This window comes from Myotis yumanensis, unplaced genomic scaffold (assembly GCF_028538775.1).
Source record: "Myotis yumanensis isolate MYYU_CA2020_CCGP unplaced genomic scaffold, mMyoYum1.0.hap1 SCAF_8, whole genome shotgun sequence".
NCBI lineage: Eukaryota > Metazoa > Chordata > Mammalia > Chiroptera > Vespertilionidae > Myotis > Myotis yumanensis.
The window spans coordinates 12,866,511-12,893,420 of NW_027223759.1; the positions used below are offsets into that span (position 1 = coordinate 12,866,511).

General features: G+C 52.4%; 1 protein-coding gene across 5 annotated transcripts in view; it reads left to right on the forward strand.

Annotated features, from left to right (window-relative positions):
- NRP2 (neuropilin 2) overlaps positions 1–26,910 on the forward strand; it is a 119,167-nt gene that overhangs the window by 58,727 nt on the left and 33,530 nt on the right. For all 5 annotated transcript variants that reach the window (XR_011472383.1, XR_011472382.1, XM_070421940.1 and 2 more), the window contains exons 8-12: positions 4,202–4,346; positions 6,535–6,884; positions 8,711–8,855; positions 13,052–13,168; positions 16,271–16,411. Coding sequence is in view for 3 of the 5 variants with exons in the window: in XM_070421940.1 (XP_070278041.1) it covers positions 4,202–4,346; positions 6,535–6,884; positions 8,711–8,855; positions 13,052–13,168; positions 16,271–16,411 (898 nt within the window). In the remaining 2 variants the exon portion in view is untranslated. The remainder of the gene's footprint in view (positions 1–4,201; positions 4,347–6,534; positions 6,885–8,710; positions 8,856–13,051; positions 13,169–16,270; positions 16,412–26,910) is intronic.

Sequence of the window (26,910 nt, forward strand, 5' to 3'; positions counted from 1 at the left end):
TTTCCTTTGGGTAGTAAGGCAACCATACCAGCATTTTTCTTTTAAAATTGACAAAAGTGTGGACCATCTGTGACATCCAGCTTTTAAAGCAGATGTTATCGTTTGATCATCGCCTTTGATACAGGCCTCGCTGGGTGTACCGCATGCTGACACCCACAGAGTTTCCTCAGCCTTGGGGACATCTCACTGCGAAGTGATGGTTTGAAAATTTCTGGCCTCGAGGTTCCACTTGGGAGTCGATGGCTTTCAGAACTGGAACTCTTCCGATTTAACAAAGACCCGCTTGCTACTTGTGACGCAGCTTCCACTCTGACATCTGCCCTGGGTGTAGTGCAGGCAATAGAGCCGGCAGGAGGGCTGATAGACTTAGCAGCATCTATCTGCAAGCCTGTTAGCAACTTCTCCTTCAGGAGAAGGAGAAACCAAGGTATCTAAGGTTTATTGATTTGCCTATAGTGATTCAGTGAGTCGGTAGGGAATAGGGAATAAAACCAATTTCCTGGCAGCATTTCCGGTGCACACAACTCCTTACCTTGCAATGCCTAGACTGGAAGCCAAGAATCCATCTCAGAGAATTTGATCAGAAAACAGATGACGGGTGATTCGGAAACCACAGAAGCATTGAGAAAGTCATAAAGATGTATAATATATGATCGCATTTACCAGCTATAAATAGGGAGAGGCAGAGAGAAAAATAGAGACCTTGTAAATCCATTGGGTCAGGAGGAAGAGAAAGTGCTTAATATGTCATTAAAAATGGATTTTCATAAATGGCACTTGGAGAGCTTTGGGCAAAAGACAATATGTAAGGACCAAGGTGTGGTTATTTATTACTCTTCATTATTAATAATTCGAACTGTTATTGAGCCAAAACATCAACGAGGTGGACTCTCCCTGTGAGAGGGGTGCTCACCACGTGTGTTCTGGCATCCCTGTAAGTGTATGAAAACCCACAGCACTTGTCCACAAAAGCCGTGAGCCTCCAGGGAACACAGGGTAACTATGGTGCCCTGGTACGAAGTGGACACTCCCAAGGCAGTGCTGGATAGGAAAACTCTTGTGAAGGAAGCCAGAAAGGGCAAGAATCGGGGGGCCAGAAAGGACCTTACAGATCAACTCACACAATCCCCTCATTTAATAGAGGAGGACGTCGGGGCCCACACTTTTGAGCTAATTAGCAGTAGAATCTGTCTCCTGAATCCCCGTTCAGTGGTGGCTGGGTGTTTTGGGATTTCCCCCCTACTGTGCCACATTCAGAGTGGACAGTATATGAATAGTTTCATAAAATAATATGGTATTCCTTCAGCAAAGGGTCCAAATCGCAGGGGGCAAATATATGCACAAGGTCAAGAGCAAACAAAAATCCTAGAAGGGACTGGGCTCAGAAACGTGAAGGGTCAGTTGAGGCCACGTGGAAAGAGCCTCATTTGGTCCCGGGGAGGGAGACGCTGAGCAAATGGAGCGGCAGAGGGATGTTCACTGTGAGCAGCCAGGGTGATGGCCTGGGGCAGGTAAACCAAGTGTGTGCCTCCCTCTGGCTGATGTCACTGTGGGCAGAGACCTGGCGGCGCTCCCTCCAAGCCTGTGAGCACATGCGTCATGGGAAAACCAACCTTCTCCCTGGACATGCACACACACGAGTGCACACACATGCAGCCACACTCACACACACGGCAGCCTCCCAAAGGCAGTTCAGAGACACAATCATTCCTGAGGTGGAGGGAAGAAAGGTTCCTTGGTATTATCTGCCCAAGCTGAGCAATGACGGGGTCAGATATTCAGAACATTGGCAACATGTTGTGTTTCTAAACAGGACCACCGTGTGGGTACCATGGATTGCAGCTGGGTTAAAGTTTGAATCCACTCCACACCCCAATTATGCATTCACATGGCCATCAAGCCCCTCCCCTCCAACTCTGTAGCATCTCCTGATGGAGGCCACACACAGTCATTGTCACCGCCCTCAGGGAGCTGGCCAGTGGTGCCCCCCACTGCCCACAGCACCCACCGAAATCAGAGTGCTGCCCTCGCTTCTCCTTGCCAAACAACACACAAGGCAACCAGCCTCTGTCACCCACGGAAGCCTAGGAGAACTGATGGGTCTCCCCCGAATGCGGTCTGTTCACCTGTCCCTTTCCTCGGAGCCACGGAGCCCTTTATCAGCACCCAGGAGGCCAAGGAAAGGGCCTGGGGAGGCCAGACCTTCCTGGGCCCTATTCCCTCCTTCCTGCCATCCCTCTCTGAGATTAAGAGCCTCGGCCTCCTTCTCCACCTCTCTCTGAACTTCTCCTGGCTCTCCCCCTCTTTCCCTGGGTTTCCCTGGCCCTTCTTTGTCTCTTCTCCCCACTCTTTATCCTCAGTCACGAAGCATCAAGCAGCCAGAGCGAACCTGGGCTATGTGAATGTCCAGCAGACCTGCCTCTGGGCTTCCTGTGACCCGCAAGGCAGTTGAGGGGGAGACTAGCCACCTTAGGACCAGGACGGAGGGAGGCTCCCAGGAGTCCATGGGCTCAGCACCCGGAACAAGAGATTTAAACAGAATGTGTTGGGCTGGTGAAACCTCTTTCTTCCTCTCCTTTCCTCTGTTTGTCTTAAGCAAGCCACTTCTCATTTGGTTGCAAAAGGTGTGACGTCTCTTAGCCCTTCACCCTCGCCATCAGTGGGGAGCTGTGCATTAAGTGGCTCTCACCTTGGACCTGAGCAAGCAGGAAATATGGCGGGGTCCAGGTTGCCTGGCGGCAGGGCTCCTACGTGCACTTCCTGGGGAAGAAAGGACCAGGCTGTTCATTGGCTCTGAGCTTCTGGCCGCTCTTTGCTGTTACCTAGAGCATTCTCAGTTATAAACACACCGGGAACAGCCGCTCCACCTCATTGAATCCACGCTTGGAGACCTTAAGGCTCCAGAACTCCTAGCCACCAACATAAACACTGCACATGTGTTCAAGGAGATGTGAGTCCACCTAAGAGACCATGGCCTAAAAACATGGCAAGGCCTTTGGGTCCAGGCAGACATCTCTGAGCCTCAGTTTTCTCATCAGTAAAGTGGGACTAGTAATACCTGACCCCGTGGTGTTGTGGGCGTAATTGTCTTCACAGAGTGTCTGGCTCGAAGGTGTTCATATTCAAATGTACCCGTGTCCCAGCCTGTCAGTGACCCCCTGGCATGGCCCAGGTATCACGAGCTGAAGCATCTATCCCAACCCCCACCCAGGAGAAATTACTCGCTGCTGCAGAGTTGGCTGTGAGTAGATTTACACTCACATGGTTGTTACAGCCATGACAGGCATGATTTAAAAGTGGTGGTTGGTTAGTTGGCCTTTCTCTCCACCCTTATCCAGAAACCGAGAGAAACACACATATACTTGCTCCAGCTTCTTTGTTTTCTATGGAGCACACACCCACAAAGCATCAGGTCCATATGGCCGCTATTGATTCGGGCCATCTGCTAGGCCAGGACTTGCTCCCACCATGTTGGGTTAGAAGCTCTTCCAAAAAGCCTTTCCTCCCATCAGAGGCGCCTTGGTCAGATGGGGACAGGGATGGATTTCATTACAGGGCGGGGACCACAGTGAGAGGAAGCCGGGGCAGGGCTCCAAGGGGACCGTCTGCAACCCTGACCCCACAGCAAAGGCCAGGAGAACCCAGAGCATGCTGATTGACACAGGGGCACGGGGCCCCCCACCCTTCCACCCGTTCATTCATGGCACAAGGAGGTCTCTAAGTAACTAAGGAAAACAGCAGATCATCATCAAACACCCTGCAAATAGTGCTAGACGCCTGCAACATGAGGAAAGGGGAGAGTCAAGTTCAAGCTAGCGGGTGAGGTCCGTTGGCCCTAAAAGAGGACATTTCTGCTCCATTGTTAAAGGAAATCCCACTCTTTTCCCTCTCCCTCAGCTTCTGACATGTTTTCCTTTTCCAGGCGCTTCCTCTGCTCGCTCTCAGCCCAGGGGCAACATTTTCTGTGCCTCCCAAAGTGTGTGCGAAGACCCCTGATTGTTTTCAAGTCAGAGCTCTGTGCGACATTAACGTTGTTCTTCATGACGCTGCTCAAAAAGCCCCCAAGCACAGCCCACTGATTATTTGTAACCCGGAAGGGAATAACGTTCAACAGAACTTTCCCACCCGCTTCAAGGGCTGCGCGCGGGGCCTCGCTACACGTGGGGATGTGAGTCACGTGGTTCCGCGTCCTCTGTCACAGGTGTTCCAGGGCAACAGCGACCCCACGGAGGTGGTTTTGAACAGGCTGCACACGCCGCTGCTCACGAGGTTCGTCAGGGTCCGCCCTCAGACCTGGCACGCGGGCATCGCCCTCCGGCTGGAGCTCTTCGGCTGCCGGGTCACAGGTGAGGTGGCGCCCCGGGGAGGTTGGGAGCGGACTGTGTCCTGGCTCTGCTGGCTCGGCCCATGATTGCACCACACCCCGGCACTATGCGGCAGAGTCAGGATTTGAAACAAGGCAGTTTGAAAGAGCCCGGCTCTCAAATTACACTTTCTGGTCCTAGCTGGTTTGGCTCAGTGGATAGAGCATTGGCCTGCGGACCAAAGGGTTCCGGGTTCGACTCCGGTCAAGGGCACATACCTTGGTTACAGGCTCCTCCACAGCCCGGGCCCTGGTCAAGGCTTGTACAGGAGGCAACCGATTGATGTGTTTCTCTCACATCAACGTTTCTCTCTGTCTTCCTCTCTCTCTTCCACTCTCTTTAAAAATCAATGGAAAAATATCCTCAAGTGAGGATTAACAAAAAAACAAACAAACAAACAAAACAAATAACACTTTCTGCTGCCTCAACTGGGGGCCAAGAGCTATGCAAGGCATTATGGATACAGGGATGAGCACAACAGACCCAGCTGTGGGGGGACAGCTAGACAAGTTGGGGAGACATAGTTATAAACCAAAAAATGCACAAATAAAGGTAAATAAAACCATGATAAAGAATACTGTAGGGGACTTGCCCCAGTCTTGGAGGTCAGGGAGGAGGACTTCCTTGAGGAAGTGGTGGCTGAGCTGAGGGAAACAGGCAAACAGGCCTCCCATCCAAGTACTAGCCAGGCCAGACCCGATGGGGTGTGTTCAGGGTGGTAAACCACACAGGCCTTAAAGACTAGAGGGAAAGTCCACAGGGAGTGGTCACAGTTTGCTCAATGGCACAGGGGCCAGAGGGACTAAGAGAGAAAGTGAGAGGGCAGCCAGGGAATGTGGGCCGAGACCCCAGGGGTACAATGTGGAGGATGGATTAGAACAGTGGTTCTCAACCTTCCTAATGCCGCGACTCTTTCATACAGTTCCTCATGTTGTGGTGACCCCCAACCATAAAATTATTTTCGTAGCTACTTCATAACTGTAATTTTGCTACTGTTATGAATCGTAATGTAAATATCTGATATGCAGGATGTATTTTCATTGTTACAAATTGAACATAATTAAAGCATAGTGATTAATCACAAAAAAATATGTAATTATATATGTGTTTTCCGATGGTCTTAGGCGACCCCTGTGAAAGGGTCGTTCGACCCCCAAAGGGGTGGCGACCCACAGGTTGAGAACCACTGCCCTAAGGGGCGTGTGCATCCTAACCACCTAGGGGACAGTTTTCTGTCCCTTCACATTGCACAAGGCACCCAGCGAGGACTCAGTGAAAACTCATTTTCTGGAAAATTGAAAAGAGAGAACCAGTGGATTTGAAGAGTTGGGACCACCTGGAGGGTCTGTAATTCAGTGTCCAGGTACCTAAAGCGCACTGACAGAGGACCCGCCTTCTCCACTCGCTCATGTGCTCCACAAATATTTATCAAAGGCCTGCTGTGTGCAGGCCCCATGCTGGGAGCTGGGGGCAGAGAAGTGAGCTAAGCAGATTGGGTCTCTGATATCAGGGAGCTTTCGGGCTAGTGGGCAAGATAGGTAATTAGCAAAGACAAGTGCTGGACCATTCGAAACAAAGATGGGTGTCTGGAGAAAAAGAACAGGGCCTCCGAGCAAGAGTGACTGAAAGGACCTCATTAACTTGGTTGAAAGTTTGGGGACAGCCTTTCTGAGGCTGTGACATGAACCTCTAGGGGGTGAGGAAAGGTTATCCTGGTGGTGATGGAGGGGAAGAGCCTTTGGGGCAGCAGGAGCTGGTGTCACCAACAAAGATCTGAGAGTCCTTGGCGAACAGCATTAGATGCTTCGGCATGTCAGGCTCTGGGCTGTGAGCTTTCGTACAGTAACTAACGGAGCCCCCGCAGCATACCTCAAGAGGTGAGTACTGCTGTTAGTCCTCCTTTAGACCTGGGGAAACTGAGGCACGGAGCAATTCAGTCATCTGTCCGAGGCCATGCAGCTCGTTAGTGGCGGAGCAAACACGAACCCCGGCAGCCTGGCTCCCAGTCTCGGCTCTCAGCACTATTCTACCTTGAAGTGCAAAGAAATCAGTGCTGACTTATATATAGTGTTTGATACCAGTGGGGGTTTTTTACAGCTCCCTACTAATGGGGTGTCCCCAGTGACTGGTGTCAGCCCTGACCTCCTGCATCTTCCTCCCCTCCCCACAGACGCCCCCTGCTCCAACATGCTGGGCATGCTCTCCGGCCTCATCACGGATGCGCAGATCTCTGCCTCCTCCACCCGCGAGTACCTCTGGAGCCCCAGCGCCGCCCGCCTGGTCAGCAGCCGCTCGGGCTGGTTCCCCCGGATCCCTCAGGCCCAGCCGGGCGAGGAGTGGCTGCAGGTGGACCTGGGAGCGCCCAAGACGGTGAAAGGCGTCATCGTCCAGGGGGCGCGAGGAGGAGACAGCATCACTGCGGTGGAGGCCAGGGCGTTTGTGCGCAAGTTCAAAGTCTCTTACAGCCTGAACGGCAAGGACTGGGAATACATCCAGGACCCCAGGACCCAGCAGCCAAAGGTAGGGGTGCCTGGAGGGCTCTAATCTTAAGTCGGGGGTGCTGGTTTCCCATCCAGTGATCACCAAATCCCTACAATCCAGTATGAGGAATACTCATTAAGAGATTACTTTGTGCCAGGCACTGTGCTAACTGCCTTATGTTAATCCTTATTATTATTTCAATCCTTCCACCACGTTTAGAAGGTAGACCCTTTGTCACTCCCATTTTAGAGATGACAAACTGAGGCTCGATGGCATGTCCAGGGTCCCACAGTGTCTCTGTGGTGGTTCCATGGTTCAGACCCCATCGTGAGCCTGACTCCAGAGCCCAAATGCCTTATGGTCAAGTTCAACGCCTTTTGTGCGCTCTCTCAGATAAAGTTTCCTTCCAATTGGCCAGACATCCAAAGGACATGTGGTTTTTGGAGGCTAAACTATAGAAACAGGGGATTTACTTCCAAAAACAACTGTGTTTTCCTGAATGTGGCTGCCCTCCTTTGTAGTTCCCGAGTCTGGACTCTTAGATCTTTCCCGCCTGGACTGGACGGTCCCCGGCTGGGAGAGGCAGGAGGGACCTGCTCCAGGCCTGAGGCGCAGGCCAGTGAGGACAGCCCCTGCCGTCAGGGGCGTGAAGGCCCGCCTTCCAGGCCCGGAGGAGCCCCAGGAGGGGGCAGACATCGCTTCTCTTCTCCAGGTCGATTTCCCGGTTAGCCAGGCCTTCCCAGCCTCATGTCTAAGTTTCCCCTGGTTTTCCTCCAAAGAGCAGAGCTCCTAACAAGGAAGGGGTAGCCCATGTCTCTGTTCAGCCCCTTTACTAAGCAAGTGTGCTCATTCTTGACACTGAGGCAAGGGCTGGGCTGGAGGTTTGCAATAACTGATGTCAGCTCCCAGCTCGCCATTCCAGGGGCTGGAAAGGCTCAGGGCTCGGTAACGGGAACCTTTGGTGGGTGGAGAAGTTGGATCCTGGCTCTTCTTAACCACTGAGGGGTGAGAGGGTGGGGGGGCCTGGGAAAAGAGAGGATCTTCACCAAGGGCAGAGCCTGCCCTCCCCGGGACAGCGCCCCTTTGGGAGCTGTGGACACAGGCATCCTGCAGCATTCCCCATGCTGATCACCACAGCCCCTGATGTCCCCATCCCACCTTCCCCTAAGCCAGTGGCTCCCAGGTGTGCTCTGGGTCAGGTCCCTCCCCCCCTCGCCCCCCCCGACTTCAACCAGGGCGGCCCCTCTGTCCTCATTTTTATGTACTGGGGCTCCAGGCGAGTTTTCTTTTGATAGAATTGCCTCCACTAAGCAAAGGTTTGGGGAACAATCTCTGACTCTCAGGGTGTGACCAGCTGTTACAAAGGTCACTTTCCCTTCTGCCTCTCCGTGAACTTGGACCATCAGTCAGCTGGGACTTTCTACATCTAGACTTTCAAGCATTAGAAAAAGGAATAGATTAGAACGTCTGATTCCTAATAAACTGAAAAGTTCAGAACAGGCAAGGCAGCCTGAGCTCCCTTCTCTTCTCTCTGGGGCTAAGTCCAGCGTGAGACTCATTCGGAGCCGAATTCTTTCCTGAGGGCTCAGTTCAGTCCCAGGGTAGAAGGCGGGACCTGGCAATGACACGCAGACCTGCTCCTGCTTCCCCTGGTCTGGGCCTCTAACCATCTTCCGAATGAATGCGAACCTTGGCCTGAGAATGGAGCTCCCAGGGACCGTCATGTCCAGCGACCACGAGGAGCTAGGACGCTGCCTTCTGTTGGATGCGAAGGGTGGGAAGGAGAAGGGGGGAGGAAAGGGAAGACGGGATGATGGAGGAGGGGTCCCCCATAAGAAGGGCTGAGCAGCCTGTCTCCCCTGCAGCTGTTTGAAGGGAACATGCACTACGACACCCCTGACATCCGAAGGTTCGACCCCGTCCCTGCGCAGTACGTGCGGGTGTACCCCGAGAGGTGGTCGCCAGCGGGAATCGGGATGCGGCTGGAGGTGCTTGGCTGTGACTGGACAGGTAAGACCCTGGCTCCTCAGGATGCCCTGGGTGGGGGGCAGGGGGAGGCGGGGGGGGGGGGGGCGTCAGACCATGACTTGGATGGGGCAGAGAGGCCACCCCTCCCTGGTTGAATCCCTCTCCAACAAAATGCTGCAGCCCTGCCCACCCTGGGCCCTGCCATGTTCTCCTGCCCCAAACCATGGCGCTCAGCCTCTGGTCTTGGGGGTTTCTCAAGGGAGGTACTTTGTCATGTTTAAAGGGTCGTTTCAGCTCTCCAGCCCGAGTCTCTCAAAAACAAATCACAACCACACACCACCCACCCAAATTCAATTAGATCCTGACTCCTCAGGCCAGGGAGCTTGGCTGTTGATTTAGGGAAGGGAGAGAAAAAACAACCCCTCATGATAATCAAGTAATCGGTTTATGCATGAATCTGGCCTCCAGATGTCAGCGGCTACGAGACTTCGTTTTCATTTCGAAGCCACATCTGTAAAAGGCATTCATTTGCTCAGGAGGGACCCGGTTGCTGGGACCTCTTCCCAGTGTGTGGCAGGAGATGGCTCATTCCCGCCCTCGCTGGCAGCCGGTCCAGGGAGCGCCTCTTAATTCTCCTTCACAAGGAGGGGCCCTGAGCCTGCCCACCCTTTGCTGGGAAGCGCCCTGCTCTTCTGAGTCAGCCCCACCTGTCCCCTGGGCACCAGCCCTCTCCCCCCCCCCCCCCCCCCCCCCCCCCCCGCAGAGCTGGCACTGGGTCCCCAGAGCACCCTCACTGCTGCCAAAGAGCTGGGGCAGCCAGAGCCCCAGGCCAGCAGGAGTGGAGCGGCAGGCGGGCTGAGCCCCCGGCCCCCTCCACCAGGGCCCAGGTATCTCCATTCTCCTGTCTGGGCTGTGCCTGTCACCAGCAGGGGATCGTGGAGGATTGATAAGGGCATGTCGGAGGAGTGCTCTCGGCTCCCAGGGAGAAAAGTGCCTCTGGCGTGCCCGCTGCGATGGCACAGAGGAGGGGGCCCATGGCGGCACGCAGGTGGGAATCGGGCCCAGACCGGCCTCCCTCCCCCTCGGAGTGCAGGCAGTCCTCACAAGCACATCTAGCGGGGAGACATTTACTCCCCATTAGGTAGGACTAAGGCCAGGTCTCCGAGGAATGTGGGTCACCTGCCCATTTGAGGCGCTGAAAACGGTGGCTTCTAGGCCAGTGGCTTTCAAGTGGTTTTAACCACCATCCACAAGTTAAAATAAATTTATAAAACTACCCACCAGATTTACAAGTGCACGTATGCACACACACACACACACACACATAAGCACACATGTGTGCGTCTATGGGAACAGTGTGCCACTGAGTGCCTAGACTCTGGCCACATCTCTGCCATATGTAAGTCAGACATGTTACTTAGCCCTCAACACCTCAGGTATCTTAGCTGAAAAATGGGGGTGATCGTGGTATAGCTACACCCTCTAGGGTTATTATGAGGATTCCACAAAATAATGGATATCAAGTACATAGACTGCTGCCCGGCATCTAATAAACCTGTTAGGATAAGTAAGTACGACTGAGACAAAAGGTTCCCAAAGCAGTGCTCATCCTCACCACGTGCGTGCGCGCTGAAATGTTATCGCTGCGATATTTAAAATGCTGGTCACGACCCATTAAATTGATTCCACAACCTACTAATGCATGTGACATACAGTTTGGGGAAAAAAAATCACAAATCGAAGCCAGCACCTCTTTCACAGATAAAGAAACTGAGTCCCAGAGAGAGGAAGCCAGCGGCAGAGGCCGCTCAGCCCGCTGGGGGCTTGCTCACACTTCCGTCCTGTCCTCGGGACCTCTGGGCCGGGGCTCTCCCGGCTGGCCCTGCTCTCTGACCGGCCGGACAGTGGCAAATGGCTTTTTCCACGTATTGCACCCCCACCCCAACCTGGCCCAAATGACACTGGTGACGGTCAGCAACAGGTTTCTCATTTCAAAGTCCTGCCCGGCCATTCCTCCGAAGAGCGGAGTTGGGGCTCGTTACCCTCTGCCCGGCCTCCCTCCCTTTGAAGTCTCGGACATCTGGTTTCAATTGCAGTTTAACAGGCACTTGCCTGGGAGCGCCCAGTACAAACACTGTGGACACAGAGGCCGCTGCTGTTTCCTCGCTGTCAGCCACACGCCCTGCCCTCTGTGGCCTCGCCGGCCCGCTGTGCCCCTGCACTTAGCCTCATCTCCACCGATCCGCTGACCCATCTTGCTACCTCACATTTCCAGAAACTGCTCTCCCGGGGCACGCGGCTCTCTGGCTTGTCACATGTCCACCCATCAAGGATGAGTTTGTGCGACTCATCCTTGGCTCATGCCTTTCATTCCTACCCCAGAAGGATCCCGGCGAAAAGAATGGGCCGGGCCGGGTCCCTGCCGCTAAGTAATGTGACAGGGCTGCTTCACCTGTTAGTCCGTGTGTGTTTCCAATGATTACTTCTTGCCTTGCTGCCTGGAGTTTGCTGTACAATTGAGTTTGAGATTCCCTGACACAGTGACAAATTCGAACTTACAAATTAGGACGCTTCGAGGTTATTTGCTGTTGACTGTGAGCAAGAGGCAGACACGGCGAAGGGGAGTCTGAAAGGTTAGGTGCGTAGTACTTAATGGCAGAAAGATGGGAAATCGACCGTGAAAAGGCGTTTCAGCGTATTTAGCGAGTTCCTTCGGCTCCTGGCTTTATTAAATGGTATCCTGAAGGGGACCTGACAGAGACGCCTAATCACACACAATAGCACCAAGGAGCAGGTACAGAAATGGGAGGAACCACGCCTGGGCGTACTCGGGGAGTCTGGTGGGAGCACAGCTCTGGGACGAAGGCCCCGCCCCACGACACATGGGTTTGAACACCAGTCACCAGCACTCCCTTTTGCCCCACCAAGGGCCTGACTCACGGTTTAATTCATTTCACCAACGGTTGCTGAATGAATGATTGGGGTGAGCAAATAAACAAGTGAATGGAGAGGTGAATGAATCACCAGGTCAGAACGGACTGCCTGCAGCCAGGTTGGGCCCAGCCCGGTTTTGTTGCATTCTAGTTATTATAATATTTTGAATAAGTTGCCAACATGGATAAGTCTGGAGGTTTTCCGTGGGGATTCTTGGATTGAGGGGTGGGGGATTTTTTTTTTTTTTTTGCAAGATCTGGCCACACTTGGCCACCTCCCCACTCTTCCTCACCCCCATCCCTCAGGGCCTCAATCAGCTGGAGCCAGTCCTGGTGGCCCCTTAAATCAGGCAAGCAAGGTCCTCTGCGCCACCTTCTGTCCCATCCTTGACTCTCCCCAACCCCCAGCCTGCCTGGCAGCAGCTATTGAATTTAGGAAGCTTTTGACTCCGCCACGCCTTATTGTTTATTACATGGTATCCTGAAGGGGCCTCACAAAGACACCTAATCACACACAGCGGCGCCAAGGAACGGGTACAGCTCCTGAAAGCTCAGCCCCACATGATTCCCACCAAGCGGAGTCTGAGTCCCTTTGAATCCGCAGTCCTTTCTGTTGCTTTTGTGCAAACGTGAGCAGCAGTATCGGGATTGCACCCCCTAAGCACCGGCTTTGCTTACGGCTTTGGTGACTGTGCCGCCCAGGTGGGGTGAGCTTTGGTTCCAAAAGTTCTGTATTCACACAAAAGCAGGGGGTGAGGCGGGAAGGCATGTCGGCTGCCACCCAAGGGGAGGGGCACAGGTAGGCGCTAGGTTTCCTCTGAACGGAAGCTCGGGTCGTTCAGCAGCAAGAAGCACGCAAACTGGTTTTGATGAGCATCATTCATTTTGTGTGTTTGCTCACCCACACTTCTGTCTTAACGGACCACCCAGAGTGTGGCTTAGCCCCGCCTCCGGGTCAGCGTCGCCCACATTCATTCTTGTCTCATGTGGCCCTGTCTCGCGTGGCCTTCATGCCGGCCTCAGGGCCTCTGCTGGGCAGGAAGGCCTTAGCGGGGGTTTGTATCGGGGCCTCTGTCTGGGCTGTTTCTGCAGCTTGAGCCCATTTTCGTTCAGCTCGGACAACGCTCCGACATCATTGCCAGCACACAGGGGTAACCTCAGGGTGCGTGTGTCCTGGCTTTCTTTCTCCTTCTCTGATGGCCCACACTCAGACAGGAAACCAGGTTTGGGGCCTCTTCCTCCTGCTGTGTTTCAATGCTGGCTGCTGTATGCAGCATTCACGCCCTTTCCTTTGCCTTCACGCAGATGCCAAGCCCACCGTGGAGACACTGGGACCCACCGTGAGGAGCGAAGAGACCACCACCCCATATCCCATTGACGAGGAGGCCACGGAGTGCGGGGAGAACTGCAGCTTTGAGGACGGTGAGGGTCGGGGTCAGAGTCGCATTCAACCGGGATGGCAGGGGTGCCTACCAGTGGGGATGGAGGCTGACCTGCGGCTGGGCAGGGACCTGGGGGTTGCTGGGTCAGAGGTCAGGGAGGTGCGGGTACTCAGGGGCTTGGGGCAATAGCCATTTCCAACCAATCAGTATTGGAACCACCTGTACAGCCCTATGGGCACGAATCCAGTGATCATCAGCTGAGATAAGGGTCCATTTTTTAAAATATATATATTTTTATTGATTTCAGAGAGGAAGGGAGGGAGAGACAGAGAGAGAGAAACATCAGTGATGAGAGAGAATCATTGATCAGCTGCCTCCTGCAAGCCCCACACTGGGGATCAAGCACGCAACCTGGACATGTGCCCTGACCGGGAATCGAACTGTGACCTTCTGGTTCATAGTCAATGTTCAACCACTGAGCCACCACAGCCGGGCATGAGGGTCCACTTAAAGAGGACTCCTCCTCTTCTCTAGCCCTCACTTCATGTGGTCAGAATCCACATCTGTGATCCTTGTTCCTGCTAAGCCGTGTCTTCACAATACAGTCAGGTGAAAATCTGGAGGTGACATGGTTCAGGGAGCCCCACAGTCAAGGTTAACTCAGCAGTTAACCATTCCTTAATTGCATTTCCCTGTCGCTCACCACCACTGGTTCAGAAAGTGTCATCATTATGACTCCATGGGATCGCGCGTCCTCCGTGGGGTGTGAGTGCAGGTCAGTGACAAAAGCGGACGTGTCAAAAGGCACCTCAGTTCCTCCCAGGCACAGGGCCCCTCCTTGTCACGTTGGAAATCTGGACTCCTCTCATCCCGTCTCCTAAACATACCCACGTTCGATGGAAACAATTGGCAGAGACCAAAAGTGCGACAGGTTTTAAATCATACCGCTAAGGAGCGGAGTCTGAGGACATTCCTAACAAACCACAAATTTTGGAACACCTGGCATTTTTGGCTGGAAGTTCATGCCTGACAGCCTCCATGTACAGTAAATTACTGACCATTATTAAATGTTCATTAAACAAAATGAGGGAAAATCGGTGAAGAGACTTGGGAAGTGATGGAGACTCCGTAGGTGGATGGGGGAGTCTGCCGGACCCGCACACTCAGCGGCCTGACAGTCGGAGGGACTGCGCTGATGGAGTGGCCAACTCAAAAAAAAAAAAAAAAAGGCTGCGAAGAAGAATGGGAGGGAAGCCAAAAATAAATGCTGAAGTTGTGTGACTGAAAAATGATAATTTAATGCATATGCTTTTAGGAATGTGCTTTTGTGCATTGTGTGGGTGGAGGGACACTATTGGTCAGGGTGAGTGGAATACAGAATCCTGACATTTTAATGAACTTGTTTTTGTTTTATCAAGAGGAGAAGGAGACTTGGAGAATCTTCCAAGACATGTTTGAGATAGTTTGAGGGCCAAAAGTAGAATGCACAGGGAGCGAATATATGGTGTCGGGTTAGCAGGGTTGGCTGGGCGGAGGGCGGGGGCGGGGCTTCTATCTCAATGGCAGCCCAAAGGAAAATGGAAGGGTTCTGCAAACATTCAGAAGTTTCATATAATTTACCCATTGGTAGCGGTTTGTTTCCTTTGAGGTTTCTTTGGTGGTTCCTCCCTCCCCTCTTCTTTTGCACAAGATCCCTTTGTGGAATTTGGTTCCCGGGATGCAGTATGCATGTCAACATGAGAGAGGAATTACGGTATATTGAATTACTCCATATTTTTTGAACGGAAAAATAGAAATTCAGAAATGGCCGGGAGAAGGAGATGGTGAGGGCTAGGAGCTGACTTTTCCAAGCCACAGGTTGATGCTGTAATAGATTCCATGTGTTTCTGCTCTACTCGAGCTGACTTTGGCCCACGGTGGGCAAACATTCCACGTTGCCTCTTGGGAAGGAGAGGCAGGAGCAGGGCCCGGTAGCACCCGGTGGCCCTCTGCGCTGAGGCCAGCCCTGCCCTTGCCCTCAGAGGCGTGCCCTCCTCCCCTCCGTGGTGGGAGCAATCTGTTTCCAGCCTGTTACTCACTTCAGACCTCCGAACCCACGCCTGAGGCCTTCCGCGGAAATTCCTCCCTGGGAACCCTGAGAAGGGAAGTGAAAAGGCCAGGGACCCCACTTCCTCTCTGCTGCCAGCACTGGCCACACCTTCCTGCCGTCTCCACAGGCCCTTCTGGCAAGTGCAAGCGTCCATACTTGTCCCATTTCCTCTTTTCGCCCACCTCCACCCACCCCCACTTCATCATCCATGTAGCACCAGCTCAGTCTTGGTTTTTAGAGCCGAGTGGACCCTCAAAACAATGCCTCAGGTTCAGGCTTCTAGCTCAGGCCCGAGAACAACTGAGCACCCAGGGCGAGCCATGGGTGGCCACTTCTGAGACTCCCATGAGGACGCACCCTCTGCTGACCTTGGACCCAGCCTTCCTGTGCAATCCCTTTTCCTCCTGGTCAGCGCTGAGCGGGCGGCTGGCTGGTCCAGCTGGTCCGGTTCCCTCACTTTGCCCTAACATGCCACCTGGCAGTGCCTCCCCCGGGATGTGGAAATGGCCCGGTCTTCTGAAACGAGAGACCTACCGCAGGAGGTGAAGGGGAGCAAACAAGCATGCCTTGTCTCAGTGTCCACTTTCTCCTCCCTGGCCTGCATTCCCTCCTGCCTCTCTGGATGCTACCCGGGCTGCCCATCACTCCCGAGAGCCAGGTGGGCAGGAGCCAGCCTCCCACCGAGGCCCTGGGGAGACATTCTCCTCTGACGTGTAGTGTAGGGAGCAGCGATTTTCACATTGGTCTGCTCTCCGAGGTGGACAGAGAAGCCAGGGAGAGCCCGAAGCCACTCGGTGGCCTCCTTTGTGATCGCTTACAATGGGAACCGCGGGCAGACTTGGCTTTCGTGCCTGGGAAGGATGAGACCAAAGGCTGACCCGAAAGCCAGCGACCGCCAAGAGGAGTGAAATGAATGAGCGAAAAGGAGCCTTCTTTCTCTGCTCTGCGCTCAGGCCTTGCCAGCCATTGAAATAGCACCACGGTGGCTGTTCTCTGAACCCATTTCATTGGCGTTCCTTTGGGTTATTTTTTTCTCTCTCTCTCTTCTTTCAGACAAAGATTTGCAGCTCCCTTCAGGATTCAACTGCAACTTCGATTTCCCCGAGGAGGCCTGCGGCTGGATCTACGACCACGCCAAGTGGCTCCGGAGCACCTGGGCCAGCAGCACCAGCCCCAACGACCGCACGTTCCCAGGTAAGCCGGCTGCGAGTGCAGAGATGAGAGCGTTCAGACTCGCCTTCCCCACGCTCTCCGCTCAGACCCTCGGGCAGGCTTCCTAACTTCCCAGCACAGAGCCACCCTCTGCCCTTTGCCCGCAAACCACCACGGTCTTCGCTCACGACGTCACCCCACAGAATAGCGGGTTGGTGGTTCCTGCCCTCGCCTGTGATTACAGGACGGCCTGGGAGCTGGGCGGGAGGGAGAGAGGCCAAGATAAAAGAAGAGGAAGGAAGGAAGGGCCGTGGGGAGGTCTAGGAGATGCCATGAGTCAATGTCCCCTTGTTCCCGGCCGGTCCTCGCTGCCAGCATCACAGAGCCTCTTGTCAGGCTGGGTATTGTTCCTAAAGTGGCCCGTCAGGAAGCCGCGGGCCGAGAGCCGGCCTTACCTTCTCCCAGGGTGGCCTGGCTTCTGTGGCGAGCCCCGCCGAGGGCCCGAACGCTCCATGCCCACCGGTGTCTAGCAGAGCCGCCTGGCGCTGTCCTGCAGAGTCCGAGTCCAAAAGCCTCTGGCCCCTGGACGTGAGGCGTTGCCTGGGCCCTTTCAGTGATGGCGAACCTATGACACTCATTTTTTGGTTGATTTTTCTTTGTTAAATGGCATTTAAATATATAAAATAAATATCAAAAATATAAGTCTTTGTTTTACTGTGGTTGCAAATATCAAAAAATTTCTATATGTGACGCGGCACCCGAGTTAAGTTAGGGTTTTTCAAAATGCTGACACGCCGAGCTCAAAAGGTTCGCCATCACTGGAATAGATAGAAGCAGGTCATCTGCCATGTCCGGGGCTGCACGCGGCTACAGGGATGTTCTGGTAGATGCTTCACAAGCAGCTCTCCGAGGATGAGAAGCCCTGCTCTGTGCTGAGGGTCACCTTCAGGGTTGCAGTTCCTCCTGCTGTAGCTGAACTCAAGCCACCAGCCATCAGTGGGCGGGCGGGGGGGGGGGGGGGGGGGGGGACGGACACAGCACCCCGTAGCTTCCCCCTCAGGCAGATGTGATACATGCAAATAGCCTTGGGAGCATAGGTACCGGTAAATCATATTAAAATAATTAGGAAGTGTTGAGTTTTAACGAATTTATTATCTTGAGTTTGTAATCGCATTTATTTACTTGTAACTTTCTATCATTTAATTTTTAATAGTGCTTGCAAAATCCCAGATAATTTAACAACAGGTCGTCACAAACACCGGCTCCAGCACTCCAGGCATTCGCTTTCAAATTCCCACACCCCTGGCCTGGGCCATCGGTCCCCCCACCCCCGTGCCACCCCCCTACCCCACCCCCCAGCATTCGAGAGGAAAGGGGTTCACTCTGGAAATTAGCAGATTAAATGCTGCCTGGCTAGAGAATAAAGGGAGAAGGGACCGCTCCTTCTGCAGGGTTCCCCCGGAGCTGCCCCCTGCCCCTCACTGCAAGAACTGGCAGTGTCCCCTGTCCCCAGGGGAGGCAGTAGGACAGACGCCGGGAGGGCGCTGCGGCCGCCTCCCGACACGGCCTGCACTTGCTTTCCCAGAGGGTCACAGCGTCTGCTCTAGAGAAAAACATTTTCATATTTCAAGTGTTTATCTCTTCAGCGTTCGAGTGCTCGGAGAGATTAATATCTGAGGATCGGCACAGCCGCGGGCAACGGGAGAGAGCACTTACCCGGTCCCAGCCTTAATCACCCTCCCTCCTCTCCTTCACTGCAATAATGTTTAATTAATATAATGAGCCTCCTGCACGCTGGAAAAAAAATACTTATTTTTATAACCCAGCCTGGATTTTTCATTTTATTTCCTCTCCTTTGAGACTTGGCCCAATTAATTGGTTGTTCTCCCAACCCCCCACTTTTTATCTTAAAGATTTGTAGGGTATGTGTCTGAGTGTGTGTGTGTATGCCTCGTGTTTACATGTGTGTATTTGTGGGTACATATGTGTATGTATGTTTATTTCTCAAGGTGTTTGTTTTGTGTGTGTGTGTATATGCATATATCATGTGTTTTTATATGTAGATGTATTGATAAATATGTATATGCCTGTACGTGTGTTTTGTGCATGAATCTCTGTGCCTGTGTCTATAGATCTGTGTGAGTGGGTGTGATTTATATGTACACACGTGTATGTAAGAGGGGAGCTTGGCAGAGGCAGTTTGAATAAAGGGACGTGGCTGATACAGCATAGAGACCTTTACTGGCTCTTACCCAGCATTCATCTTCAGGTCCTGTCCAATCATTCAGTCTCTTCCCTTGCACTCTTCTGAGCAGATGTTCTCTAAGAATGTCTGAGGCCTTCCCAGGCCAGGCTGCAAGGCCACCAATTAGCAGGGGACACTTCAGGGAGAGCTTCCGTGACTCTCCCTTTGACCCTGGCCTTTACCCCTGCCCGTTGCTTGCTCATTTCTGCCTCCCCCTGGCCCAGCCCTTGCCCCGTCCCTGACTGCCCTGGTTACTGGTTGGGAATTCTAGTCCTTAGCCTCACTCGGCTGATGCATCGCAGCCTGCGGTTGGTAGGGCTCTTTGGAGCAAGCTCTCAAAGCGGGCAGGATTCCAACCTGTGGCTGGCTGGCTGGGGACAGAAAGAAAATTAGGGCCATAAGGAACTACTCGATCTAGTGGTGTTTTTCCCCTAAGATATTGAGAAAGAAAATAATTATTTTCCTCCTCCAGAGGCAGCCCTGAAGTTTGGAAAAGTGGCACTTGTAACTTGCCTCCAGAAAACAGAATCATAATATTGTCTTCAGAGCCCTTCCTTCTGCCCGCTGATGACTTACAAAAGCATGTGCTGTATTTCCCATGTTCCTTCTCCTGGCAAAACTGGGTCTCAGGCTTTAAGTAGGAGAGGAGAGAAAGCCCTTTCTGTTCAGGGTGGTCCTTCCTTTCTTCTTCTTCTTCTTCAAAAAAAAAAGGGCCCCCGAGGGGAGCAGTTGGGAGAGAGGAAACAGCTGTGCTTGGTTAGGGGCAGGGTAAATGCTAATGGGATCAGAGTGGCCAGACCTTCCAAGTCAGACCTGAAAGTGGCTGTGTCCCCCACAGGTCACCACTGCACAGAGAGGAGCCCACCCCGCTCTTAAGAGAAGTGCGCCATATGTTTTATCCCCTCATTCGATGGGTAAACACAAGTAATTACATTTAAGAAAGGAGGTGTCTCTGTCGAGTCGGGAGGAAAAAGAAGGCAGGAAAGAAAATAGCCATGTTGAAATAGCACACACAGGCCATTTGGTTAGAAGTGTCTGTGGAAACGACTTAACATTCCTTAGATATTTTCTGATTTAGTTCTTTTCTCATGTTTTGTTTTGTGTGTTTTTTCTTGTTTTGTTTTTTTTTCTTTTCCTTTTAAGTAAGCAATTAGTTCTGTTCTTTTGGCCAGCGCTGGTGGTTGCTTAAGGCTGACAGGACACCCACTGGTTCCATTCCACTGTTTTTGTTTTTCAAGATAGTCTTTCAAGCCGCTTGGAATTTCTTTTTTTAGCTCTTTGCTTGTGCTCAGAAGCCCACAGTGTGTTCACACCCGTCCCTGGGAAGCCTGTCCCTGGGGACCCTGTTCCCAATTCACTGACCCCTGCTGGTTACAGAGGAGCCCGTCCCAGGGTCGCCCGAAGCCACTCTGCCTTTTCTGTCGCTACGAGAACACGGAAAGTGTCCCCTAGTGGGAGTTTTGAGGAAGAACAGATTTAGGTCTTTAAAGAACGAGGCCAAAAAGTCCTTGAGATGGCCCTTGGTCAATAGGGCAGCCACTAGCCACGTGTAGCTATTTTAATTTAATTAAAATTAAATACAGCTAAAATTCTGGTTCCTTCTTCACCCAGCCATGTTTCAAGGGCACGGGAGCCATGCTGCCTGGGACAGTGCAGGTATAGGGCATGCTTGTCATCACGTTGCCCTGGCGACCACTGCTCCAGCGCCATCAGGCATTGACCTGAGGGTGACCTCTGGGACCCTCGCTGCTGCTGCTGTTGCTCCTTGGTTTGGTGCAAAGCAAGAAGCAAGTGATTCGGGGGATGTGCCATCCATATTATCCCTTGATGGGTATGGTCTGTGGCTGGTATTTGGCTCATTGTTTCGTTTTACCTCAGTGTGCAACCTTAATAAAGTAAGCAAGTAACACAGCATTGGATAGGGTAGGGACTATTTCATTCAATCAAAAAGAGCATCCTAAATCAATCCTAAGCACTACCCATAATAGGAAGAATGCTAATTGTTTTTGTTGTTATTATTACTGTTGTCAGGAATGAGACAAAAAAACTGGAGACACGGCTATGATGCCGGGTCAGCTTCAGTACCCTCAGGTGTGTGTGGTCTCCCTCGGGTGTGTGTGCTCTTGTACCCGCTTGTTGACCTCATGAAGGGTGGGTACTGTGTGACTTCATTTCAGTACGTTCAAATTGTGGATGTGATATAAAGAAAACGGGCAAAGCCTACATGGAATGGTATACCAGTAGGAAAGGACAGCTTTGGTTGTCTTGCATTCATGTTTATTGGATTGAGAGAACAGAACTTTTCCTCTGGGTTCAAGTGAATCAAGGATGCCATGCTCAGCAATGTTTGAATTTTACACCTGGTGTCTATCCCACCAAAAGCACGTGGTAGACATGGGCTGTTGGGTGCAGACCGGGCCATTGAGTGAACTCCATTAGAATGGAAGACCAAAAACTGTGGGACACGCACGAGAAGATTAAGTGTGGGCCAGGATGGTGGCGATGGTTGCAGAGAAATCAAAGGAAATAATTGTTGCGTGAACTTGCTTGTGATGGGCATGATCTTTGTCAGAAAACTACTGGTGACTCCATGAATTAAAAAGCAACTCTCTGAGCTCGAAAGACCTTCCCCAGAGATGGGACCAACGGCAGCAGACACGGGATTGGCTTTAGCTTGACTTGCCCTGAGAAAGAGGTTGCTGTGGCTTGGCTGGGGCTCTGCAGCCACTGCAGATACTGAGACGGGAACTTCTCAGGCTTAAATCATGACAGATAATTAAAGACCAGGAACAGCTTGGCTAAAAGAAAGCCAATATTCAAGCAATAACTTCAACTGGAAAAAGAAGCACAGAGGTCCTTCATTAAGGAGGTGGAAACACTTCTTCGGCTTTGCGGAAAAGACAGCAGTAGAGAGGAGAAGCAATTACTCCTTTTTTTTTCTTTCTTTTTTTAAAGCATCATTGCTTGAGTCCCCGGCAGTGTGTGAATAAATAACACAGGGGTGGGGTGATAGCAAGACTGCCTCCATGGCAAAACCTTCCTGAACGCTGACATACCAAAACAGCTTCAGGGAGGCTCCTGCAAAGACCGGGCCTGACCTCCCAAACTGTCCACAAAACGGTCAGCTGTAAACCTTGAGAACATCCTGCTGAGTTCATCCGACGTCAGTGCTTCCTTTCGCTGGTTGTTAATCTGAGGACCTCAGCGAGACAGACTGACCTTGGGAGGCCAGCCGAGGGGCTGACTCATGTTTTAAGCATGACCTGTACAAAGAGCCTGCATCTCCTGCAGCACTAAATATTCCTTCAGATGGTGGCTCTAGCAGGAGGGCGCAAAGCTAGCCAGGAGAGGCGCGCACTGGACAGATGGCGTGCTTGGCTTTGTGATAGCCAGGAGGACCTGCCTGGTGGTTTATTTCAGGGTTTGGTAAGGTGGGGACGCCGTGGTTCCGTGGCTGTTGGGCCAGATGCTGTCACGTGCTCACAAAGCACTCGTGCAGCTGAAGCCAGATGTGGCCGTAAATTGCCAGGTGAAGTATCAGGAGGCCCCTGCAGAGGCAGCCGCAGGTTAAGATGCCTGAGGACCCTGTCCTCTGCGCTTCCTCCCTGCCCTTTCGAACTCCCGTCGTTCATTCCCACGTGGGGGTTTTCCCTGCGTCCAGGGCAACAGCAGATGTTTGGAGTCAGGGACCCTCCCCAAACGCCTCCCAAGCGTGTCAGGTCTGGGAGAAGAGGGATTGTATCTCAGGGACATTATTTCTTCATTCTCTTTCAACAACTGAACCTATTTCCTTCCCGTTGTCTTTCTGTGGGAAGCTATCCATTGCCGGCATCACCGCCACCAGGTAGGAGAACAAGAAGACAGCTGCCAGTCACGGGTGGTTCTCAGCTAGTCAGTTGTCAGCAATTTAAAGGGCTCGTCCTTAAAGTCCAAGGAAATCACTAAGGTAGCCGCACCCCCCACCCCCCCCCACCCCACCCCCAGGCCATGCCATGCCAACCCTTTGCTCTATCTGGTCGTCAGCAGCCAGTGTGTGCCTAGCAGTCCCTCTGTGTTTGAGAACAAACTTCACTTTCACACGTGTGCTTCATTGTGGCACTGAAGTGGGTGCCCTGACTTAAAGGAACAGAGACACTTCGCTTAGAGAAGAGCCAATGGAGACCCCCGCCCTGTACCTAAAGGCCTGCAAAGTGGATGTTTAAAGGAGCAAGGGCTGTGTTTCCTGAGGAAGCAAAGACTAAGGGTCTCCCATTCTTCATGAGTGACAGTGTTTCTAAGTCAGAAGACAGATCTTGGGCTGTGCTCCATCAGGGATGGAAGGAGGACATGTGTCTAAAGTGACAGCAGGAAAATGTAAAACTGACTTTAAGAAGTTCCTGACAGTTAGGGTTGCGACCCAGGAAACACATTGCCCACATGGCCTGTGGGAACTCCTTCCCTGGGAAGTTTAAAGCAAAGGGTGGACAGCTGTTCTGGATGTTTCGGCCTCGTTCCTCTGGAAGGGTTGGCCTGCTGTAAGCCGTCTCATGAGCCCCCCTCGCGTTCCAGGATCATGTGTTACTTTATTTCATCTAGCACAGGTTCACACACAGATACGTGGTAAATCGTGCATGATGCACAATTTGGGGCTGCTCAGTTTTGGGGATTAGGATGATGGGTCTGGGAACCGTCTTATTCCTAAAAACATTTTTACTGTCCTCAGGCCAAACCATCCTTCTCTTTGAGTCTTGGATTGGTCTTCCCAAGTTATTAGTGCTCTTCCAACCATTTTTCTTTCTAAAAAAAAAAACCAAAAAGGCAAGCATAGGAGGCAGTGTGGATAGCCATAGTAGTAGTGATAAAAGGCCATAATTTATATCGAGCTCTTACCATGTCCCTGTTCCTGTGCAAAGCATTGTGCACGGCTTGTTCCAGTTCCTCCTCACAACCCTATGCAGTAATGATGTTGTTACACCCATTTTACAGATGGGAAGACTGAGGCTTTAGCAGATGAGTGAGGATTAGGCTAGGGTTCCAGCCCAGGTGCGAGGCCATGCTCAGGTGATTTTACTCAGACTGATCAGGGCTCATAGCTTCCTTCCATCACTCTGTAGCTGGGGTCTGCGACACACCACTTCAGTTCTCTGAGCCTCACTTTCTTTTGTTGGTAAAAATGAAAATGATCCTTATTTCGCAGGGAAGATTCCATAAGATAGGCAGGTGAAGCCTCCAGTGAAATATCTGGCACATAGTAGGTGCTCAGTTAAAATCGGCTCCCTTCCCCCTGCTTCTCCTCTCCCCCTCCCTGGATTATTCCTGGTCTCGGCCATTCCTGCAGGATGTCCTGGTTCTAATCAGGTCTCTCAGTGACAGGCAGGCAGGGACATTCTGCAGCCCAGCGTCCCTCTGACTGATGTCTACTGCTAATTCCCTAAATTTACATATCATCTTTCTCCCCTCGAGCTCATAGCACTTAACAGACAAGTGGGGCACAAATGATTTAACTCAGTGAAATTCGGAGGCCTGCTTGTCTCGAGATTCTGCAAACTAGTGGATTAGCTCAGATGTCAGCACTGAATTATGATCCCTCAGCTGCTCGTGCTTAGCACGCCACCAGCATTAACTCCCTGGTCTTCCAGTGGCCCTTTAAATCATGCATAGCGATTATCATCTTATTGTGAGGTGGGGGAGGGGAAAGGAAGGGGCTGAATTTGGGCCGTGGGAGGAGCAGCCTGTGAAACCTTTGGCCTCATTGTGCCGAAGTTTTAGCAACAGGATGGGTAAGTGCAACAGACCCAGATAACACCCGCCCAGCCCCGCTCTTTACACCTCCTCGCACATTTTACTTCCTAAATCCTACCCGTTATGCCGCGATTCCCCGGCCGCTTCATGTAAATTCACACAAGTGACAGTATCTCTGCCAAGCAATTTTCAGGTGGCAAGGGGGTCTTATTTGTGAAACTGTGAAGGAGGAAGGCTGAATAATAAGTCTCGGAAATCTGGCTGCCTTTGTATCAGGTGGAGACAGTCAGGGCTTGGCAAGGACTGCAGCGGGGGGAGCATGTGGGGGGTTCTCACCTGTGGCTCCGGTTCTCACCTGTCCCCCTGCTCTTGTTAGCTCACCTCACTTTTGAAAAGGACTGTTGGCCCCGGGCGGGGGAGGTATGGTGAAGATATTTCATGAGTCTGAGGGATCGCCAGAGGCTAGCTGATTCTCCCTCTGTTCTTAGTTCCAATACATAGCCTCCTATCATCCTTTACCCATGTGTGTGTCATTCAGTCATTCATGGGAACAACATTTATTTTTAATGGTGGCGTAGACATGTCACTATCTAGGGGCCGGTGAGAAGAAGCCCTATTAAGCCTTATGTGTGTGATACCAGGACCTGTTTATCTAACTGGGGAGATAATAAAATCACACAAGAAACAGTTAAATTTTAGTAGAAGGCAGCCGGTGTTTATGTGCTGAAATGCATGAAAAAAAAAGGGCCTCCAGTCTTTTTAAACACAAGGTACAACGAGTAGTATGGTCTGTAAATGCTTGAGTTGTTCAGAGGAGGGAGGTATTAATGTTGAAATGTGCCAGGAGGGTTAGGAGAAAGACTAGCCCAACAGGTGGGCTCTGAGGATTGGTCAGGGAGGGAGGCGTCACAGGTAAGAGGAGGAAGAGGAGCAGGCCCAGTGGGAAGCGCCTTGCATAGGGTGTGACTGATTGCCAGGCTTGGGGGAGGGTCCCTGGGCACCGCTGAAGTGGAGCGCGTGCCGTGTGAGGGTGGGAACACCTTCCGGCTCTGCTACTTAGCGGCCTCTCTGCCTTGGACACGTCACCTGAACCTTTCTGAGCCTCAGTTTTTCATCCTGTGCAAAGTAAGATGAAGCAAGCCGAGCTCATGCGCATATGGCAAGGATTAAATGGAATAACGCATACAAACATGCTTTGTAACCTGTACAGCATTATGCAGATGTGACATAATTATTATCATTAACAGCGGCGGTAATGAGATCTGATGGGAGAAGCATAGGTTAGAAGCGCACTGCGTGTCTGGCTGTGGCACCGGTGTCTCCTCCCTCCACAGATCACCGTCATTAACAATCTCGGCTGCAGGCAGCCGCCTGGGTCTCTGTGCCGACTTTGGCCTTGGAGAGGTCTCATGTTGTGGGGTGTTAGACAGACATGGCTTTCCCTGGTTAAGGAGACACAAAGTGGAATCCCAACTATGCATCCTAAGCCGCTCTCATTTGATTCAGGGCAGGGGAGCTTCTAGAGCCATAATCTGGAGGCTCTACCCAGAGGGGCTTAGAGAAGAGACGCGAGGTGACTGGAGGAGGGGAGGCAGGGGCTGTTTCTGATGGTGGGACTGCCGCAGGCTCAGCTCTCAAGAGAAACATGATGTCCGCAGGAGTAACAACAGTAAGCCAGTGGTTTCTGAGCTCTGAAGTCCTGGCCTGTCCCTCCCCAACAAGCCCCAGGCGCTCACAGACCCTGCTGAGTGAGAAAGTCTGTGCATGTCTCCCGTTAGCACGACCCCGAGGTTGCTGACGTGCGGGGTGCGTGCGGCAAGGGTCCCTGCCCTCCTGCAGAAGTGACCAGCCCGAGCGGTTTCAGGGCCAGCAGGAGCCAGTGAGGGTTCTCCTCAGAGGCCACCTCACTCTCGGTACACTTGGCCAGAACTCCCCCTCCCCCCACACGAGCTGGATTTGCAGGTGCAGGTTCCACACCTGTGTCTGCAGGGCCTGAGGTCTGCGAAGGGGGAGAGGAACTCGGTCTTTCACATCGTGTCTGATGTATCTGAAAACTCATCAGCTAAAAGGCCCATCCTCTGAACGTTTGGATGGGAGAAACCTTAACTTTCCAACATGTGTACATCCCCTACTAAACACATAGCCTTCGTCCGTGATGATGACAGTGCCTGTGTTCCCTGGAGCTGTGTTGGCCTAGTGTGTGCGAAAGGCCAAGTTCAGGCCTCCCCAGGCTGGGCAGGGAAGGGGATGGAGCCTGAGAATCACCACTACTCAGCCATCATCCCCTGTTCTCTCGAAGCTGACACTAGGCTTCTGATTTACGGTCGCCCAGGCACCGTCGAGTAACGCTGGCGGAGACAGAATGTTTTAAATGTTTTGCATTTGGACAGTGCCCAGCCAAGATGACAAAGGCTCAGAGCATACACCACCTGGCCAGGGCCAGGCTCTAGTTCAGCAGCCACCTCACCCCCTTGCAACGCAGCGTGTTGGCCCCTTGGGTAAGCCAGTGATGAAGAAGATGCCGGTCTGGCCTCTTAGGATCTAGGGAGAGACGACAAGTAGACACAACCAGCCA